This window comes from Lissotriton helveticus, chromosome 2_1 (assembly GCF_964261635.1).
Source record: "Lissotriton helveticus chromosome 2_1, aLisHel1.1, whole genome shotgun sequence".
Lineage (NCBI taxonomy): Eukaryota > Metazoa > Chordata > Amphibia > Caudata > Salamandridae > Lissotriton > Lissotriton helveticus.
Window position 1 is genome coordinate 565289099 of NC_136059.1, and position 26072 is coordinate 565315170.

Consider the following 26072-nt stretch of genomic DNA (forward strand, 5'->3'; position numbering starts at 1 on the left):
CCTGTCAGTCTGTGCCAGTCATATCAAAGTAGCCAGGCTTGTGCTCGGTCTCCGGCGTGGTAAGTTGGTTTAGTTTGAAACATCCCGGACAAGAGAGATGCGTTGTACTGTACTCTACAAGAACTGAATGTGTCCTTAATGTGATTTGCAGTGCGCGACCCAAAAGGTTTGTTCTTTGGTCCTGTGTGAGCTCTTATTAAAGTAACATTTTTTAAGACTGGTGGGGAGGAAACCGCCTAAGCACTGAACAGAACTCTAGGAGTATGCCGCTGACAGTGCTGCTGCGTGTGTGGCTCTTCCAGGGACGTGTACTTTTCTGATTGGGCATCCGAGCTGTGCCACTCCATAGTTTGAAGCCGTCCACCGGGGTATCGCTTGGGTTCAAACGTTGATGCAGATTTGTTAGCACCAGTGGGTACCCAATTGTAAATGGAAGTGGGCAAACCTCTATGTAACACTCCAGTACCTCATCTGTGCCCTTTGAAGCTGACTCCACAGAGCAGCTGCTGGTTATCACTGCTTGAGTCATCTGATCCATGGGATCACTCATCACCCCGATATCATTAAGGTGATATGAGCAGCTAGTTGGCAATGTTTGTCCATTTAATACAATGGCGCCTTTCATTTTTATAATGCCTTTTTTTGTTTGCTATTTATTTTACATTTGATTGCTGTTCAAACCCACATAGGGAATTTAAGTTTAAAAACCCAGGGCAGAGTTTGTACTTGTTATTAAGTCACCCTTCTAGGGGTGGTGAGGGGGGCGGGAGGGTCCATGTAGTAAAAAAAAAAAAAACATAACCTGCCATCAAAGTGCAGCGAAAATTCATGGGATTGGGATCAGACTGCTCAAACCTTTGGTAATCTGTGTCTGGGAAAGCTAACTGGCTGGATTCAGAATTTGACTTTGTGTGCCTGTTCAGAGACTCAAATTGTTAGACCATATTGGGTCTAATGCTAAAACATCAACAAAATAGTTTTTGTCTAGCAAACATTAAATAAGTATAGGGTGCTTTTTTTGGTCTACGCTGTCTAAAGTTTTCTGTTAATATGATTAATCATTACGGTCTAGAGCTACTTTACACAAAAGAATACAACATTTATGGCAGCCAGGACTTTGGAATTAACACTTTCGGAAGTTGTTCATGTTACACCAGCCTTCAATATCTTGCTAGCTGTTTTATTTTTAGACAAACTGTGTTAATTCAACTTCTGTGTCCCAACACTTACTGTCTCTGAATCCTGCTATATTTTTCTCTTGTGAATTAATTTGGCTCATAACATTCCGATGATATCGTAAGATGAGGAACACCTGGCGATTGTTTGTTCTGGAAAAAACTTGCATTTACTCTCATATGCAGTATTGCGTGTTTTCAAAAATATATATATTTATTTTTATTTGTTTTTTATGTCCTCGTGGCCAAAGGAATTGCTTTGATTCTTCGATATACAGATTTGATGAGAATTCCCTATGACACAGCTTTTTTCTTGCAATTCATTTTGAAATGGATAAAACTATGTTACGAAGGAATGATTTCAACAAGTTGAAATAGTCCACAGGAAAACCTTTCTTCGAATGTATTTAAATTAGAACAAAATAGTTCCAATCTGCGAGGGTGTCTAGTTTGGTGCTTCGTCTTGAGAAGAGGGTTTAAATTATGGATGAACCAATTTCGTACATCGCCATAGCAGATACTGCAGCGATACAGTTTTGCCTCCACTTCTCCAGCATTTAAGGGACTCTGTTATCCTATTTGTATATTCTTTTAGGAGTTATGGCACCAATGCATAAGCAGCTTGTATATTGTTTACCTTTCATTCACACATCTTATGACTACCCTGAATTTGTTATAAGGTTTTCCCAGTCTTTGTAAGGAATGGTTTTGCCCACCACAGCTTCTCATCTTTTTAGGTTTTGCTTACATAGTGCATGAGCTGTCTTGTGAGATGTATGGTTTACAATTCAATGAGCTTACGACCTGCCCACAACATACCATTAGTTATATTCTTTGTCAGTTTTGCAATTTTACGATAGCTTAGCTTTTGTGGGCTTCCCTTCCTTTTGTTTTGTTAGCTCCTCCCTCGAGCATGGTCCAAGTATATGTATTCTTCCTGGTCTTTTAGCAATCCACTATTTTTTTTTATTGAAGTGTTTTGGTATTTTTTCCTGAATGTGCTTTCCATACAGCTTTTTTTATTTTTTAAGAAGGTAAGGCCTGACTATGGCATACAGTAGACTTCAATTCGAGTGAGGGGTAGATGTCATATTGTTTCAGGACTTTAAAGAGTTGTGCTGTGCCATGTTGAATGCTCCTAAAAGGTTGTTGGGGAGGGGGGTGTTCAGGTTGGGTGTGTACGAAGCAGGGCATTGCCACCATCTAGATATGAGGGTTTGAACAGTAAGTCCCATTCACATCTAGGAGGAATAGTTACCCTTTCTAGACATAACTGCTACTAAGCGGTTTTTGTTCTCTTGGTGATGTATTTCTTGAGGGTTAGTTTGTGTGAATTTGATGGCTTGTGTTGTTTGTAATCCCTTCTCACTCCTAGATTTCAAAGGTTACCTGCTGAGACGCAGCGCATCGTGCAAAAATGACTTTGTACGGCTGGTGGTTCTAATCTATTCGAATAATGTCTGATTTTCAGGCTAGATGGAGCGCACATTATATTCTCTTCTGCATTGTAGGCATTAACATAGGGGACCCCAACTGTGGAAGTCAGGCAATGTCCTTGTTAATGTGCTCCATGAGTGTGCATGTTCTTCTAGCAAGGAGTCTCCCATCATCTCCGTCCTGACTTCCTCCTCCCACGTCGAGGCTGCTTCCACTCTCCCACTGGCCCATCAGAACACTTCAAATGCTTGTTTATATTGTTATAGAGTTTTTTTTGCTCTTTGGAATGAATTACCAGATGTGCACTGAGGTCATTTTATTTTATTTCAGGGCTGCAGCTAGCTCTAGAGTGTTTCAGAGTTACTTCCATGTGATATAATCTTACATTGCTAAATGCATCCTGTGTGGATTGCCAAGATTTATATCGTTTGCTTGACACTGTCATTTTTATTGAATCTAATCTTTATATTTTTCTTGTTTAAATAAACATTGGCCAGGGCAATATATTCATCCATTACACCCACTCCTTTCTCTTTTGCATAGAATCTGTAAAGAATGCGCCTGTATTGTGTAGCGCCGATAAATGTCAACCTTGAAGCATGGAAAGACCAGCATTTGCAATGCAATAGGTCTTGCATTATTAAAGTTTGAGCTCTAAATAATGCAACACCAATAGCTCAAACTTTAATAATGCGAGACCTATTGCATTGCAAATGCTTTTTTAATGGGAGAGTTTGACTAAGCTAATGATGATGATCAGCCGCAGCCCGTCCTAATGGGCTGAGGGCCCACGCCTCCTCACCTTTTGGCCACTATAAAGAATGTCTGTTAGGCTGAGCAAAGGTCAGCCTGACAGGCACTCTTTATTTTTAGGCGGAACTTTGCTGGGTTGAAGAAGTCACAGCTTCTTTGGGCAAGACATTTTTAGCCTGGCAAAGCATCTCAAGGCCCTCCCACTCGTGTTGAGGGGCAGTGTCACTGATTGCCTCGGTCCTGGGCGCTTCAGTTCTAAGCGCTGAATGTCTAGAGCAGAGTGTCTATCACTGACAACTCATCACACAGTGGAATGGGGTCAGCAGTCTCACTGACCCCATCCCACACTGGCTGATTTAAGGTCAGCCAATAAGGGAAGGCAGCAGTCCCAACCCTCCTGGGATCTCCGAGGCTTGGGACTGCTGCCTTCCCTCATTCAGCCAATGAGAGAAGGCAGCCGTCCAAACCCTCCTGGGACCTCCGAGGCTTGGAACTGATGCCTTCCCTCATTCAGCCAATGAGAGAAGGCAGCTGTCCCAACCCTCCAGGGACCTCCAAGGCATGGGACTGCTGCCTTCCCTCATTTCAGCCAATGAGGGAAGGCAGCAGTCCAAACCCTCCTGGGACCTGCGAGGCTTGGAACTGCTGCCTTCCGTCATTCAGCCAATGAGAGAAGGCAGCTGTCCCAACCCTCCAGGGACCTCCGAGGCATGGGACTGCTGCCTTCCCTCATTCAGCCAATGAGGGAAGGCAGCAGTCCCAACCCTCCAGGGACCTCCGAGGCTTGGGCCTGCTGCCTTCCCTCATTCAGCCAATGAGGGAAGGCAGCAGTCCCAACCCTCCAGGGACCTCCGAGGCTTGGGCCTGCTGCCTTCCCTCATTCAGCCAATGAGGGAAGGCAGCAGTCCCAACCCTCCAGGGACCTCCGAGGCTTGGGCCTGCTGCCTTCCCTCATTCAGCCAATGAGAGAAGGCAGCAGTCCCAACCCTCCTGGGACCTCCGAGGCTTGGGACTGCTGCCTTCCCTCATTCAGCCAATGAGAGAAGGCAGCAGTCCCAACCCTCCAGGGACCTCCGAGGCTTGGGCCTGCTGCCTTCCCTCATTCAGCCAATGAGGGAAGGCAGCAGTCCCAACCCTCCTGGGACCTCCGAGGCTTGGGTCTGCTGCCTTCCCTCATTCAGCCAATGAGGGAAGGCAGCAGTCCAAACCCTCCTGCGACCTCCGAGGCTTGGGACTGCTGTCTTCCCTCATTCAGCCAATGAGGGAAGGCAGCAGTCCCAACCCTCCTGGGACCTCCGAGGCTTGGGACTGCTGCCTTCCCTCATTCAGCCAATGAGGGAAGGCAGCCGTCCAAACCCTACTGAGACCTGAGAGGCTTGGGACTGCTGCCTTCCGTCATTCAGCCAGTGAGGGAAGGCAGCAGTCCCAACCCTCCACGGACCTTCGAGGCAGAGCTGCGCAGGTAAGTATGATTTTATTTTCGATGTTTGGTGAGAGCGTGCATGAATATATGGGAGTGAGTGCTGTGTATGGATGTGTGTGATTGTGGGTGTGTTTGTATGTGTGTGTGAGGGAGTGGGTGTGTGTACCCAACTGTCCCCCTTCCTGCTAATAGTACAGGCCGCCACTGATGATGATGTGATGATCTTCATAAACAGTGACCTCCTGGCCTGGCATAGAATTCAGACATTACATGAAAATTCGAAAGGGAGAGCCTATGCAGAAATACATCATATGCAGGGTGACCCAAAGACCTTCACTTCCACCATGAATTATTTTCAACATTTTCCTGCAAGAATCTGGAATCATCTTTATACAATGAATGAAGATATAATGTTCCACAATAACTTAGCATAATAGTATAAAATCGCATTAGCAAAATACAGAACGGTTGAAGAACGTCTATGGGTTTGTGTACAAAAACAACTAGCAAGATACAGCAACAAGGAAGGGGCCGATGTACTTTTACGATGATACGCGAAAAAGGTCCAAAGAGGTAGAAGCAAAACACTTTATACGTTTAATGTGGTAACAGATATCGCTGTAGATCCAAAACCTGTCAATATTTAAATCATGTACATTATGGTCAAGGAGGGATTGGACACTGGATACCATGGAGATACAGCTGAGCAACAATTAATGGCATCACTGCCTCACAATTTGTATAAGTAATGTAAGGGGCAGACCATTCATCAGTAAGCAGGGAGGAACTGTGTAGTGAAGACGCTGAGATTCAGAGATGAGTTAAGTCCAGCTTTAATCCAGAAAAGCTACACAGCAAAAGTAAGTCAGAGCAGACCCACGCCAGACTCCAACTGCTCAACTCGCCCTATTCAAATACATACAGAATCTAACGACCGGGCATCGAGGCAACCTCTTCGACATTCTACTTGATGTCACTTTAGAATGGAACATAGAGTACAGAACAACAGCTTAGGGCTGTAACATCCTAAAATGGAGAAAGAATATAACATATCCTCCTTTCTCACTAAAAAAAAAACAAAACATAGAACTAATACAAAAAATTAAAAAAACTTGCAATTAAAGAAAAATTGAGAAAACATTGTAAATAGCAATTCACATACAATACCTTATAGCACGGTAATCCTCGGATAACACAGTTTGGAAGGTAAGGCTTTATTTTGGATGGCAAACTGGCCTAAAAAGTCATGTTCAATTCCATTCACAATAGTGATTCTGTGCAAATGTGTCTGAAAGAGGTGCAAAGTTGTCAAAATATTGATGTGGCGATGGCAAAAGACAATACAGGACTTACAGCCTGATTCATCAATCTCCCGTTTTGCGAGCCCCTAATAGCGATTCATAAGGAATCGCTATTAAGGACTTGCAAAACGGGATTCATGTAGGAATTGCTAAATAAATAGCGATTCCTACACAATCCTTATTTGCGATTAGCAAATTGCTAATCGCAAATAAGGAATAACTCCCCATTCATTCCTATGGGCCAAAAGGCCCATAGGAATGAATGGGGAGTTATTCCTTATTTGCGATTAGCAATTTGCTAATCGCAAATAAGGATGCGATTTCAAGGGTGCTAGGGGTGTCCAAAGGACACCCTGTAGCACCCCTGAAATGTAATTTACATTGGTGTTGCGCACACACATGTCCGAGGGACATGTGTGTGTGCAACATGCAACTTAGAAAAATGCATTTAAAAGCATTTTTCTAAGTTTTCGCTATTTACCACGAGGTTTGACCTCGCGGTAAATAGCGGCCCGAAATTGCGAATTCGCAATTTAAAAATGGTTCATGAATTGCATTTAAGGAATCTCAAATAGAGATTCCTTAAATGTAATTCCTCGCAATTTAGCGAATTCGCTATTACCGATTTTTGCATTTGGGATGATGAATCCCAAATGCAAAAATTGCACTCGCAAAGGGCCAGATTCTCAGAATCTGGCCCTTTGTGAGCGCAATTAAGCTTGATGAATCAGGCTGTTAAAGTTCAGTGGGTGCGTGGTGTGTCCGGGGTGGTGAAGTGAAGGCAGTGGTGTAGCTAGAGCATTGGCAGTCCGTGGCGGTCCATGCGCTGGCCACTCCGCGCCAGACATATGTAAGAGCTCGGGGACAGGGGGTGCTGTTGACGATTCCTGAGTTTGTCGCCCATGGCGGCAGCAGGTAAGAGCCGCCTCCAAAACTCGTGCAGCCCAGGGCGGAACGCCTCCCCTGCCCCTCGGCTACGCCACTGAATGAAGGACATGCAGAATAAAAAGAGGGTGCTGAAAGAGATGAGGTTTAAGATATGCAGGTAGATGAGATGAGGAGAGAAAAATGTTGTAAATGTCTAACATAGAGAGAACATGACAGGAGTGATTGAGAATCGATAAAGGTCACTACCCCTTCCACAGGCCCCCAGTAATGTTCAATTGACAGTTTCGCCATTTCAAAATGTAAACATTTCCAATATTAATTATTTACAACAAAATCCTTGCTACTCATTTATCTTAAACAGCTAACGATCATGGGCAAAGCTTTCAGAGCTCTCCCTAGTGGGAGTACTAGGGCTGCGAGCTAACTGCGATCACTCATTTAAAATTGCTGCATTATCGTGATTGTGAATATTGTTTTTAGGCATTTCAAAATTTATGTGCTTGACTTTTCTTGGGGGTTTTTAATTCTACTATTTTAAAGGGGAATTTAGAGCAGGCACACTAACACCCCTCCTCACGCTACAAACCTCTTTTCTCTGCCTCGCCTAGCTGCTTTGTTTTTCGCGGTAGGCGGCGGCGGGCGCCATCTTTGGTGTGGGCTGGGGCTGTGCTCTAGTCGCGCCTGCCTCCCGCCCTCCCAGACTACTTAGCTGGGTGTTTTCTGACGCTCGCTGCCTTTCAGAGCTCTCCCTAGTGGGAGTACTAGGGCTGCGAGCTAACTGCGATCACTCATTTAAAATTGCTGCATTATCGTGATTGTGAATATTGTTTTTAGGCATTTCAAAATTTATGTGCTTGACTTTTCTTGGGGGTTTTTAATTCTACTATTTTAAAGGGGAATTTAGAGCAGGCACACTAACACCCCTCCTCACGCTACAAACCTCTTTTCTCTGCCTCGCCTAGCCGCTTTGTTTTCGCGGTAGGCAGCGGCAGGCGCCATCTTTGGTGTGGGCTGGGGCTGCGCTCTAGTCGCGCCGGCCTCCCACCCTCCTCACGCCCTATAAAATCAGTACCATGTCCAGACGGCGCAGCGGGCTGGCGCAGCGGGCGCGCGCCAAAGCCGCGCCAAAGCCAAGCCCGTCTGCGCCCGTCCGCGACCGGACTCGGCCAAGGGCCACCCCCCCTGGTCCTCGACTATGCTACTCATCCCAGCAACTAAAACTGTTGAACTCAGGTAATGTACATCAAGGCTGCAATATTGCACCTCTTGCCACTGCAGTGGGCGTCACCCCCCCCCCCTTGCCCTGGGTGTAGCTACCAACTCCCACAACATCATCTGTCAGCTCATTCAGCCCTTAATCACACCCTGTTTCACGATTTGGACAAAACTTCTTTCCATGGCTGTCGAGCAGCGCTTATTAACACGCGCTCCCTTCCATGCCACAGCCTCCAGATCAGCGAGTTCATCCTCGCCCATGACCTGGATTTACTTTTTGCCACTGAAACCTGGGGAGACGCCGGATCAGGACCGGATTTTTGTATTGCTACCCCAGAAGGCTATAGTGTAGCTAGACATGATAGACTCATAGGAAGAGGTGGCGGACTAGCCATTATTTATAAGAACAAATATCGTACCACCTTCGAGCCCATAAACTCCATCAACTGTGAAGCAGCAATCTTTGCTATCAACATTAATCAGAAACAAGCCCTTAAAGGAATTTTGTTATATCGACCTCCTGGCACCCGAAGCCCCTTTCTCTCTACTCTTTCGGACTTCGACGACCATATTATAAGTTCTGCTGAATATATGATACTGGGAGATTTTAACTTCCATTTGGAAGAGCAGGATAATTATGAAACCAGTCAACTTATTGCCGATCTTTCAACTCTGGGACTTCATCAATTGGTCAAGGGAATCACACACCAGGCGGGACATACACTAGATGGTCTGTTCACCAATAATCACGATATTGTAGTATTGGATATTCTTCCCATCATGTGGTCAGATCATAGGGCTATTATCTTTGGGATACATACCCGGATTACAAACCCCCCCCCCCCAGGCCACGAACCAGGACAGGGATTCGTGCCTGGAAGAATGCGGATATCCCTCAGATGCTAGATCTCTTGGCTTCTTCCTGCCCAAGGGAGGAGGCAATCCTGCATTACTAGCTTCCGACTTCCAAGATTGGATTCGGAATGCCGCTGATCAAGTGGCCCCGGAGAAGTTTATGAGACCTAACAGAACGTCTCCGTCGGCGGCCTGGTACACTGAAGATCTCAGACTTCATCGGCAACACTGCAGGAACCTGGAAAGGCGTTGGAGGAAAGTTTACTGCCCCATAGCCAAGCAAACCTATAAAGATGCCCTCATAATATATAAAAAGGCGATCATCGCTCGAAAAACTGTCTTTTTCTCGGCCCAAATAGAGAATGCCAATAACTCTGCTAGAGAGCTATTCTCTGTTGTTACCATTTTGTCCACTCCCTCCACGGGCCCCGGGGTTGAACCCTCACAGACTTTTTGTAATGATCTATCCACCTTTTTTACTACCAAGGTGGCAGACATATACTCATCCTTCGAAGGGGACACAAGGACTAGACTTAGAGTTTGCACTGAGGAAGAAGTAACTTCTGATCATGATCATGATCGCCTTCCCTGTTTTGCTCCCACCACGCAAGACCATATTAGCAGACTAATTTCCATCACTAAGTCTGGTTCCCCCTTGGACCCCACGGCCACTCATGGAAATCTGCAATACTGCATTTCAGACCGGTCAATATCCTAGGTCATGGAAGAAGGCTGTGATCAAACCACTTTTGAATAAACCCTCCTTGGATCCTACAGCTGTGGCCAGCTATAGATCCATTGCGTGTCTCCCCTTTCCTGCCAAAATATGTGAATCTCTGATGAATAAGCAACTCTCAGAGTTCGTCGATACTCACCAACTTCTCGACGAAACGCAGTTTGGTTTCAGGAAAGGGCATGGAACGGAGACCGCCTTAATAAAGGCCTCAGATGAGATCAGAGCTATTATGGACCAGGGAGGTGCGGCCGTCCTGATCCTTCTGGACTTGTCTGCAGCCTTTGACACGGTCGACCATGCCATTTTGGTCGACCGTGTCACAGCCCTGGGGATAAACGGTATGGCCAGGGATCTTATCTCATCTTTCCTGGAAAACCGCACCCAGACAGTGAGGCTGGGTGATTTCTACTCCCCTATCTCTGCACTCCCCTGTGGAGTCCCACAGGGCTCCTCGCTGAGTCCCACGTTATTTAACATCTACGTAGCGGACTTAGCGAGGGTAATCAAGGCCCATGGGGTACGGCTTACATCTTACGCAGATGATACCCAGCTGGTTCTGGCAATCCATAGAGACGGCCCAGTGGTGGCAGCCAACTTCCAAAAAGCCATGCTCGCGGTCAGTACTTGGATGGCCTCTAATTGTCTGAGGCTTAACTCGGACAAGACCGAGATCATGACCTTCGGCAGGCTTTCCCCGGAATGGTCTACTATCTGGTGGCCTGCACAGCTGGGCCCTCCTCCTGTCCCGGTAGAAAAGGCCAGAAACCTGGGAGTTATTTTTGACAGTAAACTATCATTTGGCCTTCACGTCAACAAGGTTGTGTCATCAGCATTCTTCATCTTAAAAAAAATCAAGAAGTTACTGCCTTACCTCCCTATTTCAGCTGGGAAGACTTTGGTTTCCACTTTAGTATTCTCAAAAATAGACTACGGGAACGCCCTCTTCTTAAACACTCAGAAGCGTGTCTTAACGAAGCTACAGTCTATTCAGAATGCGGCTGCAAGGATTCTTCTTGATATCCCCCGCCGCCAGCCCACTACCCCCGCCATTCGTCATCTTCACTGGCTGAGAGTAGAGAACCTAATTAAATTTAAGGCCCTCTGTATTGCCTACAAGGCAGTGCATGGCGTCCGACCCAGGTTTCTCACAGAAGCCTTTCAGCTGTATACCCCCAAGAGGCAACTTAGATCTGCTAATACCTGTCTCCTTTCAGTACCGCGCACGAGAACTGCCACCTGGGGAGATAGGCGCTTTCTGGTGGCTACACCGAAACTTTGGAATCTTTTGCCACTGGCGATTAAAACTGCTCCTAACCTGATGAGTTTCCGCAGGCTCTTAAAAACGTGGTTGTTTAACCAGTAAATTGATGTTCTGACAACCAGTAAAGCGATGACTGATCTCTATTAGCTCCTCATGCGGCGAGACACCCCAGGGTATTCGTATGTGCAAAAAGAAATCTCGAAAATAAATAAATAAATAAATAATAGTCCTGGCTGGCTTTAGCTGTATGTCAGTTGTTGTGTTATATATCTAGATTCAATAACAGAAAACGTAGAGAGGAACCACAATACCAGTCGGGTGGCACACTATGAAAATCTCAGGATTATAGTTTAAATGTCTAATCCACACCCTTGATTATATAAACAACACCCACTTTAAGCGACACCCCTCACCCCGTCACACACACACACACAGACACACACACACACGCGCACACACTTTTTTCATTGGATTTAAAACCCCGAGACATGCACACTGAAAAGGAAACACAATGTCCAGCAAACACAACTAACATAGCACTCATCACTAAGCAAGTAAGGCAGGCACGTCTTTACAAAATCCACTTATAAACAATAACCAATTACACATGGGGTTTCCCTGACAGAAGTCATCTGCGGCGTCCCACAAGGATCATCACTCAGCCCCACCCTCTTCAACGTCTACATGAGACCTCTCGCCACCATCGCACGCCAACACAACCTCAACATCATCTCCTACGCCGACGACACCCAGCTGATCCTCTCCCTCACCAGAGACCCCGACACCGCCAGAACCAGCCTCCACGAAGGGATGAAAGACGTCGCCGAGTGGATGGAGAACAGCCGCCTGAAACTGAACTCAGACAAGACGGAAGTCCTCATCCTGGGACCATCACCCTCCGCCTGGGACGACTCCTGGTGGCCCCCAGCCCTGGGCACCGCCCCCAAGCCAACAGACCACACGCGCAACCTGGGCTTCATCCTGGACTCCTCCCTCTCGATGACCAGACAAGTCAACGCCGTCTCCTCTTCATGCTTCCACACCCTCCGCATGCTCCGCAAGATCTTCCGATGGATCCCAACCGAAACCAGGAAGACGGTCACCCAGGCCCTCGTCACCAGCCGACTGGACTACGGAAACACCCTCTACGCCGGAACCACAGCCAATCTACAGAGAAGACTCCAACGCATCCAGAACGCCTCCGCCCGACTCATCCTGGACATCCCCCGACGCAGCCACATCTCCGGCCACCTGAGGGACCTGCACTGGCTCCCCGTCAACAAGAGGATCACGTTCAGGCTCCTCACCCACGCACACAACTCTCGCCACGACCTGGGGCCCAAGCACCTCAACGACCGCCTGACCTTCCACACGCCCACCCGCGAGCTACGGTCTGCTAGCCTCGCCCTCGCCGCCGTACCACGCATCGGAAGAGCCACCGCCGGAGGCAGATCTTTCTCATACCTGGCGGCCAAGACATGGAACTCCCTCCCCATCCACCTTCGGCTGACCCAGGACCACCTCACCTTCAGGAGACAACTCAAGACCTGGCTGTTCGAGCAGTAGCGGACCCCTTCCCCAAGTGCCTTGAGACCCTTCCGGGTGAGTAGCGCGCTATACAAGTGTCATGATTGATTGATTGATTGATTGACAGTAAATGTGAAAGCTACACCAGCCGGATCGAAGTGTTCTGAATAAGTGAGACTGAGCAAATGTAGAGTGAGGGGCAGTGTTCTTTTGGTTTTCTTGCACTACAGCACAAGACTAAAGCCTCAATTCACCAAAACTGACGTCAATCACACTTGCAGTAGATTTAAAGAGGCTTCCTTCTTTGTTTTTTTTATATAACTTTGTCGAACCTCTAGGGGCAAAACACTATTAACCCAACTGTTTGTATATCACAGTCGGATAGGCAACAACTCCATTCCCAAGCTTCACTTACATTTTTTTCTCCGAGTTTTATATAGCACAAACCTGACCCAAGGGTATCAGAGCGCTTTAAAGAGTATGCACAGCAACCTTACAAACAATACATGAGGAGAAAAATAAAAGTAATAGGCACACATTGTAATAATAAACAAACAATGGTGGAATAGATGGGTGATATAGTTCAGAGGTAGCAACTGTAGGTTTCTCAAAAGTTAGGGTACTGCACAGTTATTTTCAGAGGTGGAGTTGTACAGGCTCGTTGAGGTTGATGGGGAAAGTGTATCAGGGAGATACGTTATTTTATGCAGGTGGGTTCAGGTACTTAAAGAAAAGGCATAATTTGCCAGAAATGGTTCCCATTTTCCCATTTAGCAATACCCAGCCGACACCATCCATATCCACAAACAGAGCAGCACACTCACACCAAATGTACACCACGCACAACACTATGCACAGATTAATGCACCAGCATGCACTACAAACCCAACCAAACCACATCTATACGCCCTACTATCCCAACTACCACACTTCGACGCCTCGTCAGGGGTAGTAAGCGCTATATAAATGCAATTACAATACATATCCACGATCACCTACAAACAGTACTCAACTCTATCCATACCACTAACCAATACACTCATCACTAACACAACGCCAATCAACACCATACATAACTACATCCCATCCAGACACGCTGTAATTACACCTAACAGACCACCTTTTATCACTAAAAGACAGAGGGAGTGGTGGAGGGTCCGAGGGGAGATTGTTTATAGACCGAAAAAGTACCTAGTCCCCCAACTTAACAGCAAAAAACACGGGAGGTACTTACAGTCTGGGTATCAAGAGTGTACTGGAACCTAATTATGTCCCGTATTCATATTCAGACCACACAGTTGATCTAAACAGATGACAGTGTCATGACAGAGAAGTGAGACAGAGAAGATACAGAGTCTGAAAGGCTAGAAAAAGTACCCATCAGCCCACTCAAAAGTGGAATCTCGTCATCTGGGTTGTTCAGTGTTGGAGAAAGGTGTCCTGTAGGCTTCTCCTCAGGCAACCTCAGACTCTCCCTGAGGAGAAGCCTACAGGACACCTTTCTCCAACACTGAACAACCCAGATGACGAGATTCCACTTTTGAGTGGGCTGATGGGTACTTTTTCTAGCCTTTCAGACTCTGTATCTTCTCTGTCTCACTTCTCTGTCATGACACTGTCATCTGTTTAGATCAACTGTGTGGTCTGAATATGAATACGGGACATAATTAGGTTCCAGTACACTCTTGATACCCAGACTGTAAGTACCTCCCGTGTTTTTTGCTTTTTTTTTTGTTTTTCACCTTTTATCACTAACAAACATATAATCAGCCTTCCATCATTTTTTTAACAAACACCCTCTTCTCCCTTCTACCATAATAACACTAACACACAACACACACACTGCAGACCACCACACTTTTTAACTCTTGCAACAAACCTGTCTAAGACAAACACTCTTACCTCTGCTTCATTACCACCTACACACAACACACACTCTACTCATAAACACATCACCACCCCCTCTACCGTACAACCTCCTCTCACAAACAATACTATACAACCAAATCCATTGCATGAAACATATACATCAGCACCCCTTTTCACTACTCCTCAAAAACAAAACATCACACACACCAGTACAAGATCTTCGAAGCGCAACACCTCATAAGCGCAACACCTCATAATACTTACCATCACAAAATACAAACATACGCCCACCTTTCAAACCACACAAATGAGCAAACTCCAAAGCCAATCTTTCTCTCTTCCACCACACCTAACACAGATACAGCAACACAGCAACTCTCTTCTAACCGCCTCTCATCCATTGGAACATTTAGAACCTTACGACATGACCCACATGCTGCACCACCACCCCTGACTCATACACCTTCCGCATTAAACACACGCAAACAATATAAGCAACATGCCATAACTCACAACTTTGATTCCCCATGTCTACTTCACAACAATGTTACACAACGAAAACAACACAGCACTCCAACTCACTCTCAAACACCATCTCCACCCCATACACACGCAGACCCATCAAAATGCCTTCTTAGCATGCTGGATGAGGAACATGATACAGAACAGCTACACAATTGCTATCCTAATACAGCTAATGCCAGCTCTTAAAACACACCTGCTACAAAACCACACAATACTGATCACTCTTCTACAAAAACAAAGTCTCACTATCACCAAAGGCCACTCTCTAAACTGTCTACTAATAAATGCTTGATCCCTCTCTAAAAACAAGCATTTACAATGCAATGGTCTCTGCATTGTTAAATTTAGAGCTATTGGCATTGCTCATGACTATTTTTATTTATGTTTTGGTTTTTAAAACATATAAATGGCATTGTCATTTACAATGCCAATAGCTTAATTGCTCGCAAATGCGAGACCTATTGCATTTGCAACCACAAAGAGCCACACACACAAAGCCACCCACCCACACATAGAGAGCCACCCACACAGTCATTCACATAGAGGCACCCACACACACAGAGCCACCCACACAGAGCCACCTACACACACACAGAGCCACTCTCACACAGACAGAGCCACCCACACATAGAGCCACCTACGAAAAAATAAGCTACCCACACAGAGCCACACACACACACAGAGCCACACACACACACAGAGCCACACACAGAGCCACACAGAGCCCCACACACACAGAGCCCCACACACACAGAGCCACACACACACAGAGCCACACACACACAGAGAGCCACACACACACAGCCCCACACACACACAGAGCCCCCCACACACACACATAGAGCCCCCCCCACACACACACAGAGTCACACACAGGGAACAGAGTCCAGAAAAAACGATCACAATGACAGAAAAGAGTCCAGAAAAAACGATCACAACGAGGGAACAGAGTCCAGAAAAAAGCAAGCACAACGAGGGAACAGGGGGCAGAAAAAGCAAGCACAACGAGGGAACAGGGGGCAGAAAAAGCAAGCACAATGAGGGAACGGGGGCAGAAAAGCAAGCACAACGAGGGAACAGGGGGCAGAAAAGCAAGCACAACGAGGGAACAGGGGGCAGAAAAGCAAGCACAACGAGGGAACAGGGGGCAGGAAAGCAAGCACAACGAGGGAACAGAAAAGCAAGCACAACGAGGGAACAGGGGGCAGAAAAGCAAGCACAACGAGGGAACAGGGGGCAGGAAAGCAAGCAAAACGAGGGAACAGAAAAGCAAGTACAATGAGGGAACAGGGGGCAGAAAAGCAAGCACAACGAGGGAACAGGGGGCAGGAAAGCAAGCACAACGAGGGAAAAGGGGGCAGAAAAGCAAGCACAACGAGGGAACAGGGGCAGGAAAGCAAGCACACGGAAGAAGGGCGATGGGAGGGCAGAGCGCACGGAAGATGGGCGGGGGGGCAGAGCACACGGAAGAAGGGCGGGCGGGAGGGCAGAGCACACGGAAGAAGGGCGGGCGGGAGGGCAGAGCACACGGAAGAAGGGCGGGTGGGAGGGCAAAGCACACAGAAGAAGGGCGACGGGAGGGCAGAGCGCACTGAAGAAGGGCAGGCGAGAGGGCAAACCACACGGGAGAAGGGCGGGCGGGAGGGCAAAGCACATCGGAGAACGGCAGGCGGGAGGGCAAATCGCACGGAAGAAGGGCGGACGGGAGGGCAAATCGCACGGAAGAAGGGCAGGTGGGAAGGCAAATCATACGGAAGAAGGGCAGGAGGAAGGGCAAAGTGCACAGATGACAGGTGGGAGGGAGGGTAAAGTGGACTGACGAACGGCGGGCGGGAGGGCAAAGTGCACGGATGAAGGAAGGGAGGGCAATGTGCATGGACGAAGGGCGGAAGGGAAGGGCAAAGTGCAAGGACGAAGGGCGGGCGGGAGGGCAAAGCGCAAGGAAGAAGGGTGGGCGGGAGAGCAAAGCACACGGAAGAACAGCGGGCGGGAGGGCAAAGAGCACAGACGAAGGGCGGGCAAGAGGGCATAGGGCACAGACAACGGGCGGGCGGGAGAGCAAAGCTCCTGGGCTTAGGGCAGAGCACACAGAAGAAGGGCAGGCGGGAGGGCAAAGCACACGGATGAAGGGCAGGCGGGAGGGCAAAGTACGCAGAAGAAGGGCGGGCGGGAGGGCAAAGCACATGGAAGAAGGGCGGGCGGGAGGGCAAAGCACATGGAAGAAGGGCGGGCGGGAGGGCAAAGCACACGGAAGAAGGGCGGGCAAAGCACACGGAAAAAGGGCGGGAGGGCAAAGCACACGGAAGAAGGGCAGGCGGGAGGGCAAAGCGCACAGAAGAAGGGTGGGCGGGAGGGCAAAGCACACGGAAGAAGGGCAGGCGGGAGGGCAAAGTGCACAGAAGAAGGGCAGGCGGGAGGGAAAAGTGCACGGACGAAGCACCTCTCAAACCCGGTTTCCACTAACCTCAATCCGCTGAAGACATGGCAATGACGTCATAGAGGCGCTCCCTCCGCCAAGGATCATAGAGATGGCCAGCGAGATGAGAAAAGAGGTGTAGCACGGAAGAGCGCTCAGACGGCCATGTCGAAGCTGTGCCGCATATGAAGCGGAGTCAATCAGCCTTTAAACAACCTCCATCTAGAGGCCAGTTACACATTCAGCCCCGCACCCGTATCTCCCGACTGGAGAGCATTTAAGTGTGCCAACTTTACCTTGGGAGGAGCAAACTAGGTTGGGAAGGAGTGGTTAAGGCTGATCTAATTGCAGAAACAAGGGGGAAAGGACGACCATCTTTCTCCGAGGTCATGCAGAAATGCCTCAGAGAAAGCCCCGTCATTTTCAGATTCGGAGGCGTGGTTTTCTTTCTCTCCTCTTCCCATTAGCTGGAATGTAAAATTCCAGCCAATGGGAAGAGGAGAGAAAGAACATGAAAAAACACGCCCCAGAATCCCAAAATGACGGGGCTTAAACTGACAGACGCCCCTCTTCTCCAATGGCTGGCCTCCGTTTAGGAAGCCAGCCAATGGAGAAGAGGGGCGTGTTCAAGCCCCACAGTAAGAGACATAAGATCTCACCGGCGAGACTGCGCAAGCGCAGCCTACGCAGGCCAAGACCTAAAAATGTGAAGACAGTATCCAGACTTTATAAGATAGATGAACAGATGGAGAGATAGATCTGTTACTCAACTTTCAACAACAGAGACAAATTCAATGTAGTACTTTAAAAAAAACCACCTCCAACCAAAGCAAATAACAAAGAGGGACAAAGGGAGGTGGCATCATGGGGAGGGCGCAACGGAATATAGGCAAGTGAATGGGACTCAGCAATACAGGTTAAAGGAGAAGTAATAGTTAACAATGCTGAAAGCATGGGACCCAAAGATTACACCAACATGTTGTAACAAATTTCTCCACCATGCTGTAATGAGATGGCAGTGGAATGATGATACAGCACATCAAACAAGATATCCCTGTCCAGGGCCCCCTCTTCATACACTCCCAAGTAACATGCCTGAAGTCTGGTGGGTGATAGAGTGTACAAATGTGAAACCTCTGTGAGACTAGACTTCCATTCTTTCTTTCAGGTCAGTTCTGATGTACTTACAAAAACATTCTAGGTTAAATTAAAACTAGATCAATGTTTAATTCTAGGAAAGCATATCCATAAGAAGAAACTGAAACATACCCATCTAATAAATAAGATACTCACATTGTTCTTAGCGTTCAAATTTACATTCTCCTTCAGCAGTTGTTCCATGACTTCCAGGTTATTGTTTTTGGCTGCATTGTGTAAAAGAATCTCATTTCGAAGAACTGAAACAAAACCAAGGGATACACTATAGTTATGATGGCAAAGGCCTGCGGAAAGCTATTTCAGCTTGCAAACATTTAAGAAATACCTTGCCTTCCCTAACTGGTATGTTCCAAACTACTACAAGAATAACAGCAGTGTTGTTCTAATATTTTTTTCGTTCTGAAAATGATATTTATTAGCACCCATTATCTCAAACTCTCCCTATATTCGCATGAACCTATTCTGTACTGGAGTCCAGAGCCTGCAATGGGCTATAGAGCACATTACAGCTGTCAGACCCTGTTCAGAGGGCCAAAAGGTTCACTTTCACTGGGTGAAAGTCTTATGTCCACATAGCAGTACTACGTCCTCATTCTCTCCATTCACAGTCCAGGCCCCCCAGGTACCTTTGCTTCATCGTTGCAGATCAGGTGAGGCGGCATGGGAGCATGCAACGGCCCCACTCCATTGAAAGAAGAGGACCTTAGTCGTATCACCTGCAGGTTTTATCTCACGCCTAAAACTCTTATCTATCTAACCAGCTGTGGCTCCTCCGCAATGGTGGAGGTGTGTCCCCACACTGACTCAAAGCCAGCAGTTGAAAAATCAAATTATATTTTATCGTTTTGTTTTTCAGCTGCTGGCTGAGCCAGCGTGTGTGGTGAGGGGCCAGGTCATGGCAGTTGGGGAAGAGTGATGTCCACTGCTAAGTGTACATGTCGGTTTGGCCGGCTTACTTAGGTCAGCCAAACAGACCTCCGCAGTTCGGTTTCTCCAACCCAGCTGTCTCGCACAGCTGGGTTGGATGAACAGCACAGACTCTCTGTGCCCGAGCGAGCATCAAACCAGCCCGCCCATGCGAATCCCCCCGCTGCTCGTATGCTTGGTAACAGCATGAGAGCAGCGCGGTGATTGATGGTGAGGCTCAGGTGCTGTCACACGGACTGCTGGGAGCAGGAAGCAGAGAAGCACTGAGGCACGAGGTGGCCGGCAGCATCAAGTAAGTTTGATTTATTATTAACCCCCGTGTTCCCCCGCACACCTTCCACCCCACCCTCCCACGGCCGCTCCAGCTGCCTCACCACTTTTTATTTGCGTCGGCCACCACTGTATCTAACCATAATTCAATGGTGACAGAGTGAGCGACAGGTGTGCGTTTTCCATTTCCCCAAAAAGGTTCGTTTTCCGTTTGGGGCTTAGGAAACCCATCTGGATAGACAGCAGTAATTAGGAAGTAACATGGTACCCTGCTTATATTCTGATCCCACCAATAATGTAGGAGTAACATGGTACCCTGTTTACTTTTTGTTGCTACCAATACCTTGAGAGCAACAGAGTACTCTGTTTACTTTCTGTTCACAACAATACCTTGGGAGTAACAGGGTACCGTTTGCTTTCTGTTCCTACCAATACCTTCGGAGTAACATGGTACCCTGCTTACTTTCTGTTCCTACCAATATCTTGGGAGTAACATGGTACCCTGTTTACTTTCTGTTCACATGAATACCTTGGGAGTAACATGGTACCATGTATACTTTCTGTTTCTTCCAATCCATTGGGAGTAACAAGGTACCATGCTTACTTTCTGTTCTTACCAATACCTTGGGAGTAAAATGGTAACCTGTTTACTTTCTGTTCACAAAAATACCTTGGGAGTAACATGGAACCCTGTTTACTTTCTGTTTCTACTGCTGTCTACAAGACCCTGAACCCATGGATAGCTTGCGAGTGCTATGGTAAAGCTAATGCCCCTGAAGGACTCCAAATGAGATCCATTCTGAGCTTTGAAGAAGTGATAGGAAATAGTTTCCAAAGAAGAGAGGGGACTATTAGAAGTGATGGTGGTAGCTGGCCATCCAATATTCAACTGTATTTTGGCCGATAGAGAATTCACGTCCCTTTCCCAACTTTTTTCCTCCTGCGTATCACAATTTTTTCTTCTCCCCCAAGAGTTACATAGGTTATCATTAACTGTGTAATTAAGCTGTCAATTTGACACCCTTCTTTTATGCCATTCGTCTTTGAAAGCTGTTAGATACGTGATAAAACCTAATAAATAATAATAATGAATCCTGCTTGCATGTAATTATTACACTCTTGCCTCTCTGACTAGTCCCGGAGCAATCTCCCCCACCACCTCCCATGGTTTCCCACTCCCTCTGAAGCACCCTGCTCCTGGCAAAACGTCACAGAAACGTGTTGGCGCACAGCCAGGAAACAAGATACAATGACCATTATATACGTTTGATGACACATACAACTGAAATATTTCTATAATTAGCTATTGACATATGTATAAAATCGAGTGACAACTAGCCTCTCTTGTGTACGTAGAGCAATAGTCATTTCCCTATTGGCTATATTTTGTTGTCTTGTTTCATGTTTTTTGTGATATTGACTGTGTTTAGATGATTGAGGTGTGATTGTTATGAATGATGAGTCTAGTGTCCAGGGGTCAATACAGTTTGTTCTCCAGAACGTGAATAGTCTTTCTTGAATCTTTTGATGCATTACATTTTGAGATATATTTCTTTGTTTGATGTTAATGTATGTATACATATATCATTATAATAAATAACATTGTTTGGAAGAAATTATGATATTGAAACGGATGTTCTTGCTTTGTTCGCTAAGTTATTGAATCTAGTATATATATTGTGACTCCTAGATGACTGTTTAGCATCTCGAAGGTATGGTGTGAATTCCACCAAATAAATTGACCAGGCACGACTTTTTTGCTTTGTGTTGCCACCAGTAAGCCCCCACAGCAGGACTGCTGAGACCTTGTCGGAGGCCCCGTTTCCTTTCTCAACCACTCTGCAAAAGCACCTCCTGGCACCCTACTAGTTGGGGGATGAAGTCCCCTTGGCTGCTGAGGGTCCCTGGGGGCCAAGAACCCTTATTGCTGCACCAGTAAATCCCCCACAGCCGGAATGCTGAGAACTTGATAGAGGCCCACCCACTTGCTCAACCACGCTGCAAGCGCGTCTCCTGGCACACCACTGGTTGGGGAATGAAGTCCTCTTGGCTGCTGAGGGTCCTTGGGAGCCAGAACCCCACCAGTAAGTCCCCCACAGAGGGATTGCTGAGACTTCTTCAGAGGCGCTACTGGTTGGGGTATGAAGTCTCCTTGGCTGCTGAGGGTCGTTGGGGGTTCTCTTAGCTAGTTTCTGACCTCTATTTTGCCTCTTTCTGCTAGTTTCTAACCTCTATTTTGCCTCTTTCTGCTGGTTTCTGATCTTTATTTCCCCTCATTTTGATCATTTTTGACATTTATTCTGCCTCTTGCTGCTTGTTTCTGAACTCTTTTCTGCCTCTTTCTGCTAATTTCTGTCCTGTATTCTGCATCTTTCTGCATGTTTCTCAACTTTATTTTGCATCTTTCTTTTAGTTTCTCACCTTTATTCTAAGTCTTTCTGCTTGATTCAGGTCTTTATTTTGCCTCTTTCTGCTCTTTTTTGATTTTTATTTTGCCTCTTACTGCTCATTGCTGATCTCTATTCTGCTTCTTTCTCCTCGCTGCTGACCTTCATTTTGCCTCTTTCTGCTAGTTTGTGATCTCCATTTTGCCTCATTCTGCTTGTTTCTGACCTTTATTTTTCCTCTTTGTGCTTGTTTCTGGTCTCTATTTTGCCTCATTCTGCTTGTTTCTGACCTTTATTTTGCCTCTTTCTGCTTATTTCTGATCTTTTTCCTCTTTTTACTTGTTGATGACCTTTAGTTTGCTTCTTTCTTCTCGTTTCTGACCTTAATTCTGCCTATTTCTGCTTGTTTCTCACCTTTATCTTGCCTCTTTCCACTAGATCCTCACCTTTATCTTGCCTCTTTTTTTGCTACTTTCTGACCTTCATTCTTCCTCTTTCTGCTTGTTTCTCACCTTCATTCTGCCTCTTTCTGCTCGTTTCCGACCTCTGTGTTGCCCCTTTCTTCTCTTTTCTCGGGGACCGCAGGGGGGCATCAAGACCCTGCGGTCCCAGTTGGCTCCCTGCAGGAGCCAGCATTGCTGCTGTATAAAGGAAGCAGCTGGAAAGGCAGCTCCCTCCGTGCAGGAGCAATCTTTTTCGTATCTTTTTCCTATTGCATGTCTGCGGGAAGGGAAAGAGAAAGAATTGAAACCTTCGCTTCCAGAAGACAGGAGCACTTTGACAGCTCTTGTCCGCTGGAACTGGAGTGTTTAGCTTGGTGGGAGCTGTCAAAGAAAACAGTTATATTCCAGGAGTGGGCACCTCGCGACACAGTGGGAACCGGCCACTAGGGGTGGCAGTCCCCAGGGTCATGTATGGCTCCAAGAGGGGGCCAAGAGGCCCGACTCCTATGCAGTTCACAGGCCAGCCCCAGGGAGGTGGTGAATCCCAGGGGGGCGCAAGACCCATATTACAATAATAATAATAATAATAATAATAAAATTTATAAGAGCGCGAACAGTTACCTCAAGCAGAGGTGTCCCGGTGCTAAGAAAGCAACATGGATGCAACCACAAGACCGGCAGGTGTGTTCTCGTCACTGAGGAACTTAGCTACAAAGCCACGTTTTCAAGGCTTTCCTAAACATGGGCTCAGATTTAATCTGCCTCAGAAAGATGGGCAGCTTATTCCAGAGCTTAGAGGCCACGGTCCCAAAGGATCTACCTCCAATGCGCGCCTCTTGAACCTAGGGACGCTCAGAAGGTTCAAGGCGTTAGATTTTAGGGGCCTATTTTGTTTGTAGCTGTACAAACGTAGTTTCAAATAATTTGGGCAGTTTCCGTGGAGAGAACGAAAAGCAAGAGTAAGTGCCTTGAACTCTATTCTCCTACCCACGGGCAGCCAGTGGAGTTTCTTGATATGTGGCGAAATGTGGTGCCGGAAGGGTACTCTCCTTATCATTCTTGCTGCGGCATTTTGGACTATTTGCAACTTTTTAATCTGATAGGCCGGCAGTCCTACATACAGGCGGTGGCAATCAATTTCGCCACGAGGAGGTGGCGGTCCTCGGGTTTGGGGAGGGTCCTTGAGGCCACCTGATTTCTTGGTAGTTAGCCCCTTGGAGGTGGCGGTCCCCTGAGGGGTCCGCGTGCCCCCCTATTACAAACATAAGCCCCAGGGAGGTGGTGCCCAAAGAGGGTGGCCCTGCGTGCACCTTCCTTTAATGTTTTTATATAAATGCACATGCCTCTAGGAACTGGCCTACTCAGGGGCAATTTCCAAAACAAGCGAGGTAGCCTGGCCTTGTTTTTTGGTTTTTGCTGCGTTTTTCTTTTTTCTTTTTTAAAGACCTTTATTGAGAAACTTGCACATCGAGTTACAAGGTATACAGGCGGGGATTCCGCAAATAAGGAGGAAGAACCACATCTGTTCTATACATCATAGGAACAATGGTACATTAGTAGCCCACTTCAGTACATGGGAGGGAGTGACAGGAGATGAAGCAGGAAGGACATGGTGGAGTACCCAGGAGCAGTAAAGTGCTGGCGGGAGAAGGCAGCAGAGAACTGGTAGTGCGCAGAGGTGGGGAAGCAATCCTCTACGAGCCAAAACCGGCTGCTGCCGCCACGGGCAATGAGCTGGCAGGGAGCGTGGGAGAGGTCGCAGAGGGTTAAGCATTCCGGCGTAGGAGTTATCAAACAAGGGAACCCCATATATCAAGTAGCCGGCAAGTTGCCGGCGTCAAATCGCAGAATTCGCACAAAAGCGTCTGACACCGCACAGCATCCTAAAGCCAAGCGCTGACCTTGGGTGCGGGTCTCCGACCCCAATGCAGGGTGACCCTGCGTCGTGCGAGAACGAGCAGCATAGCGGTGAGCCAGCGGGAGGCATCAGGACAATGTTTCACAAAGCCTAAGAGGCAGATCAGTGGGTCTGGCGTGACGGGCGAGGAGGTGATCTCCATGATGGCGGTGCACACATGGCGCCAATATGCAGGAACCTTGGGGCACAGCCAGACGAGATAAGAAAAGTCGGCAGCAGGGGAAGAGCATCGGAGACATCTATCGCTAGAAGCGAGGCCTATTCTATGCCACTGAGCAGGGGAGCGGTACAGTCTATGCAGATATTTAAAATGTATGAGGCGCAGGTGGTAGTTAGGGAACAAACGTTTCGTCTGCTTGCAACAATACAGCCAGACCTTCTGCGAAAGATCGGTGCCTAGGTCTGCACTCCATCCAGCGTGGGCGCGGTCAGCGTAAATCGGGGATGCCGCCAGCGTAAGGGCATAAAGTCTGTCTGGAGACCAGTTTGCAGGGGGAAGAGGAAGTGTACGTAAGGTCAAGGACAGCCATCGAAGGGGGGGGGCAGCTCCCGGCAGGACGCTCTAGGTTGGTAGTAGAGCAGAGTGTCCATGGGGCGGACTCGGCAGGAAGAGAAAAGAAGTTGCCGGCAGGGTAGAGGTCCGACAACGTGGACAGCCCCAGGCAAGTCGCACATTTTACCATCCTGGCCGTTTGTAGTGAAGGGAATGCTGGGTTGTACGCAAGGGGTATGGCATTGGTGGAGAGCAAACTGGAGCCAGAGTATCTCCGAAGACCGTCCCAGGCCCAGCACAGGGTCTCTATTGTGTCGATCTCTCCACACGGGGATTTTGCGAGAGCAAAGATGGCTGTTCGTGTGGCGAGGGGGCCGCTAGATCAGCTTCCATCACCACGTGAGGCTGAAAAGGTGCCGAATGCAGCCAGACGTGAAGGATGCTGGCTTGGGCACTAAGGGCGTATAATTTGAAATCCGGGGTACCCAGCCCGCCACACGATAAGGGGAGTGTGAGAATATCATATGCAATTCTAGGCTGACACCCAGCCCAAACAAGAGAAAGAATGAGGGAGCGAAGTGTGCGAAAAAAATTAGCTGTGAGAGGGATGGGGATATTCAGGAGCAGGTACAGGAACTACGGAAGCACCACTATCTTGGCGATGGTTATGCGCCCCGCCAAGGACAGGGGCAAACGCCGCAAGAAGAGGATCTTAGTAGCCAGTCAACCGCCCAGCTGAAATTTGCTCTCCAAAGTTCATCCACGTTCCTCCTGAGCCAAACGCCCAGATATCTAGTGGGCTCGGATGCCCACACAAACGAATAGTCCGAAGTGAAGGGGACAGTGGCGTCCGTCAGAGGAAAGAGAATAGATTTATCCCAGTTCACCTGGATACCAGACAAGCCCCCGAAGCGCACCACCTCGCGGACCATGGGGCAGAGGTTTTCCTGGGGGTTGCGGACATAGAGTGTAACGTTGTCTGCATACATGGAGACGACCAAGGCTCGGGCCGCAAAGTCAAGACCCCTCTGGGTAAGATGCTGCCGGAGCCTAGCGGCAAGGGACTCCATAGCTACAACGAAGAGCATGGGTGAA

General features: G+C 47.6%; 1 protein-coding gene across 1 annotated transcript in view; it reads right to left on the bottom strand.

Moving 5' to 3' along the window:
- The window catches only part of ANKDD1B (ankyrin repeat and death domain containing 1B), a 479621-nt gene that overhangs the window by 406522 nt on the left and 47027 nt on the right, over nucleotides 1-26072 (bottom strand). Inside the window, exon 2 of the mRNA XM_078675234.1 lies at nucleotides 18675-18778. Within this exon, the coding sequence (XP_078531360.1) occupies nucleotides 18675-18778 (104 nt within the window). The remainder of the gene's footprint in view (nucleotides 1-18674; nucleotides 18779-26072) is intronic.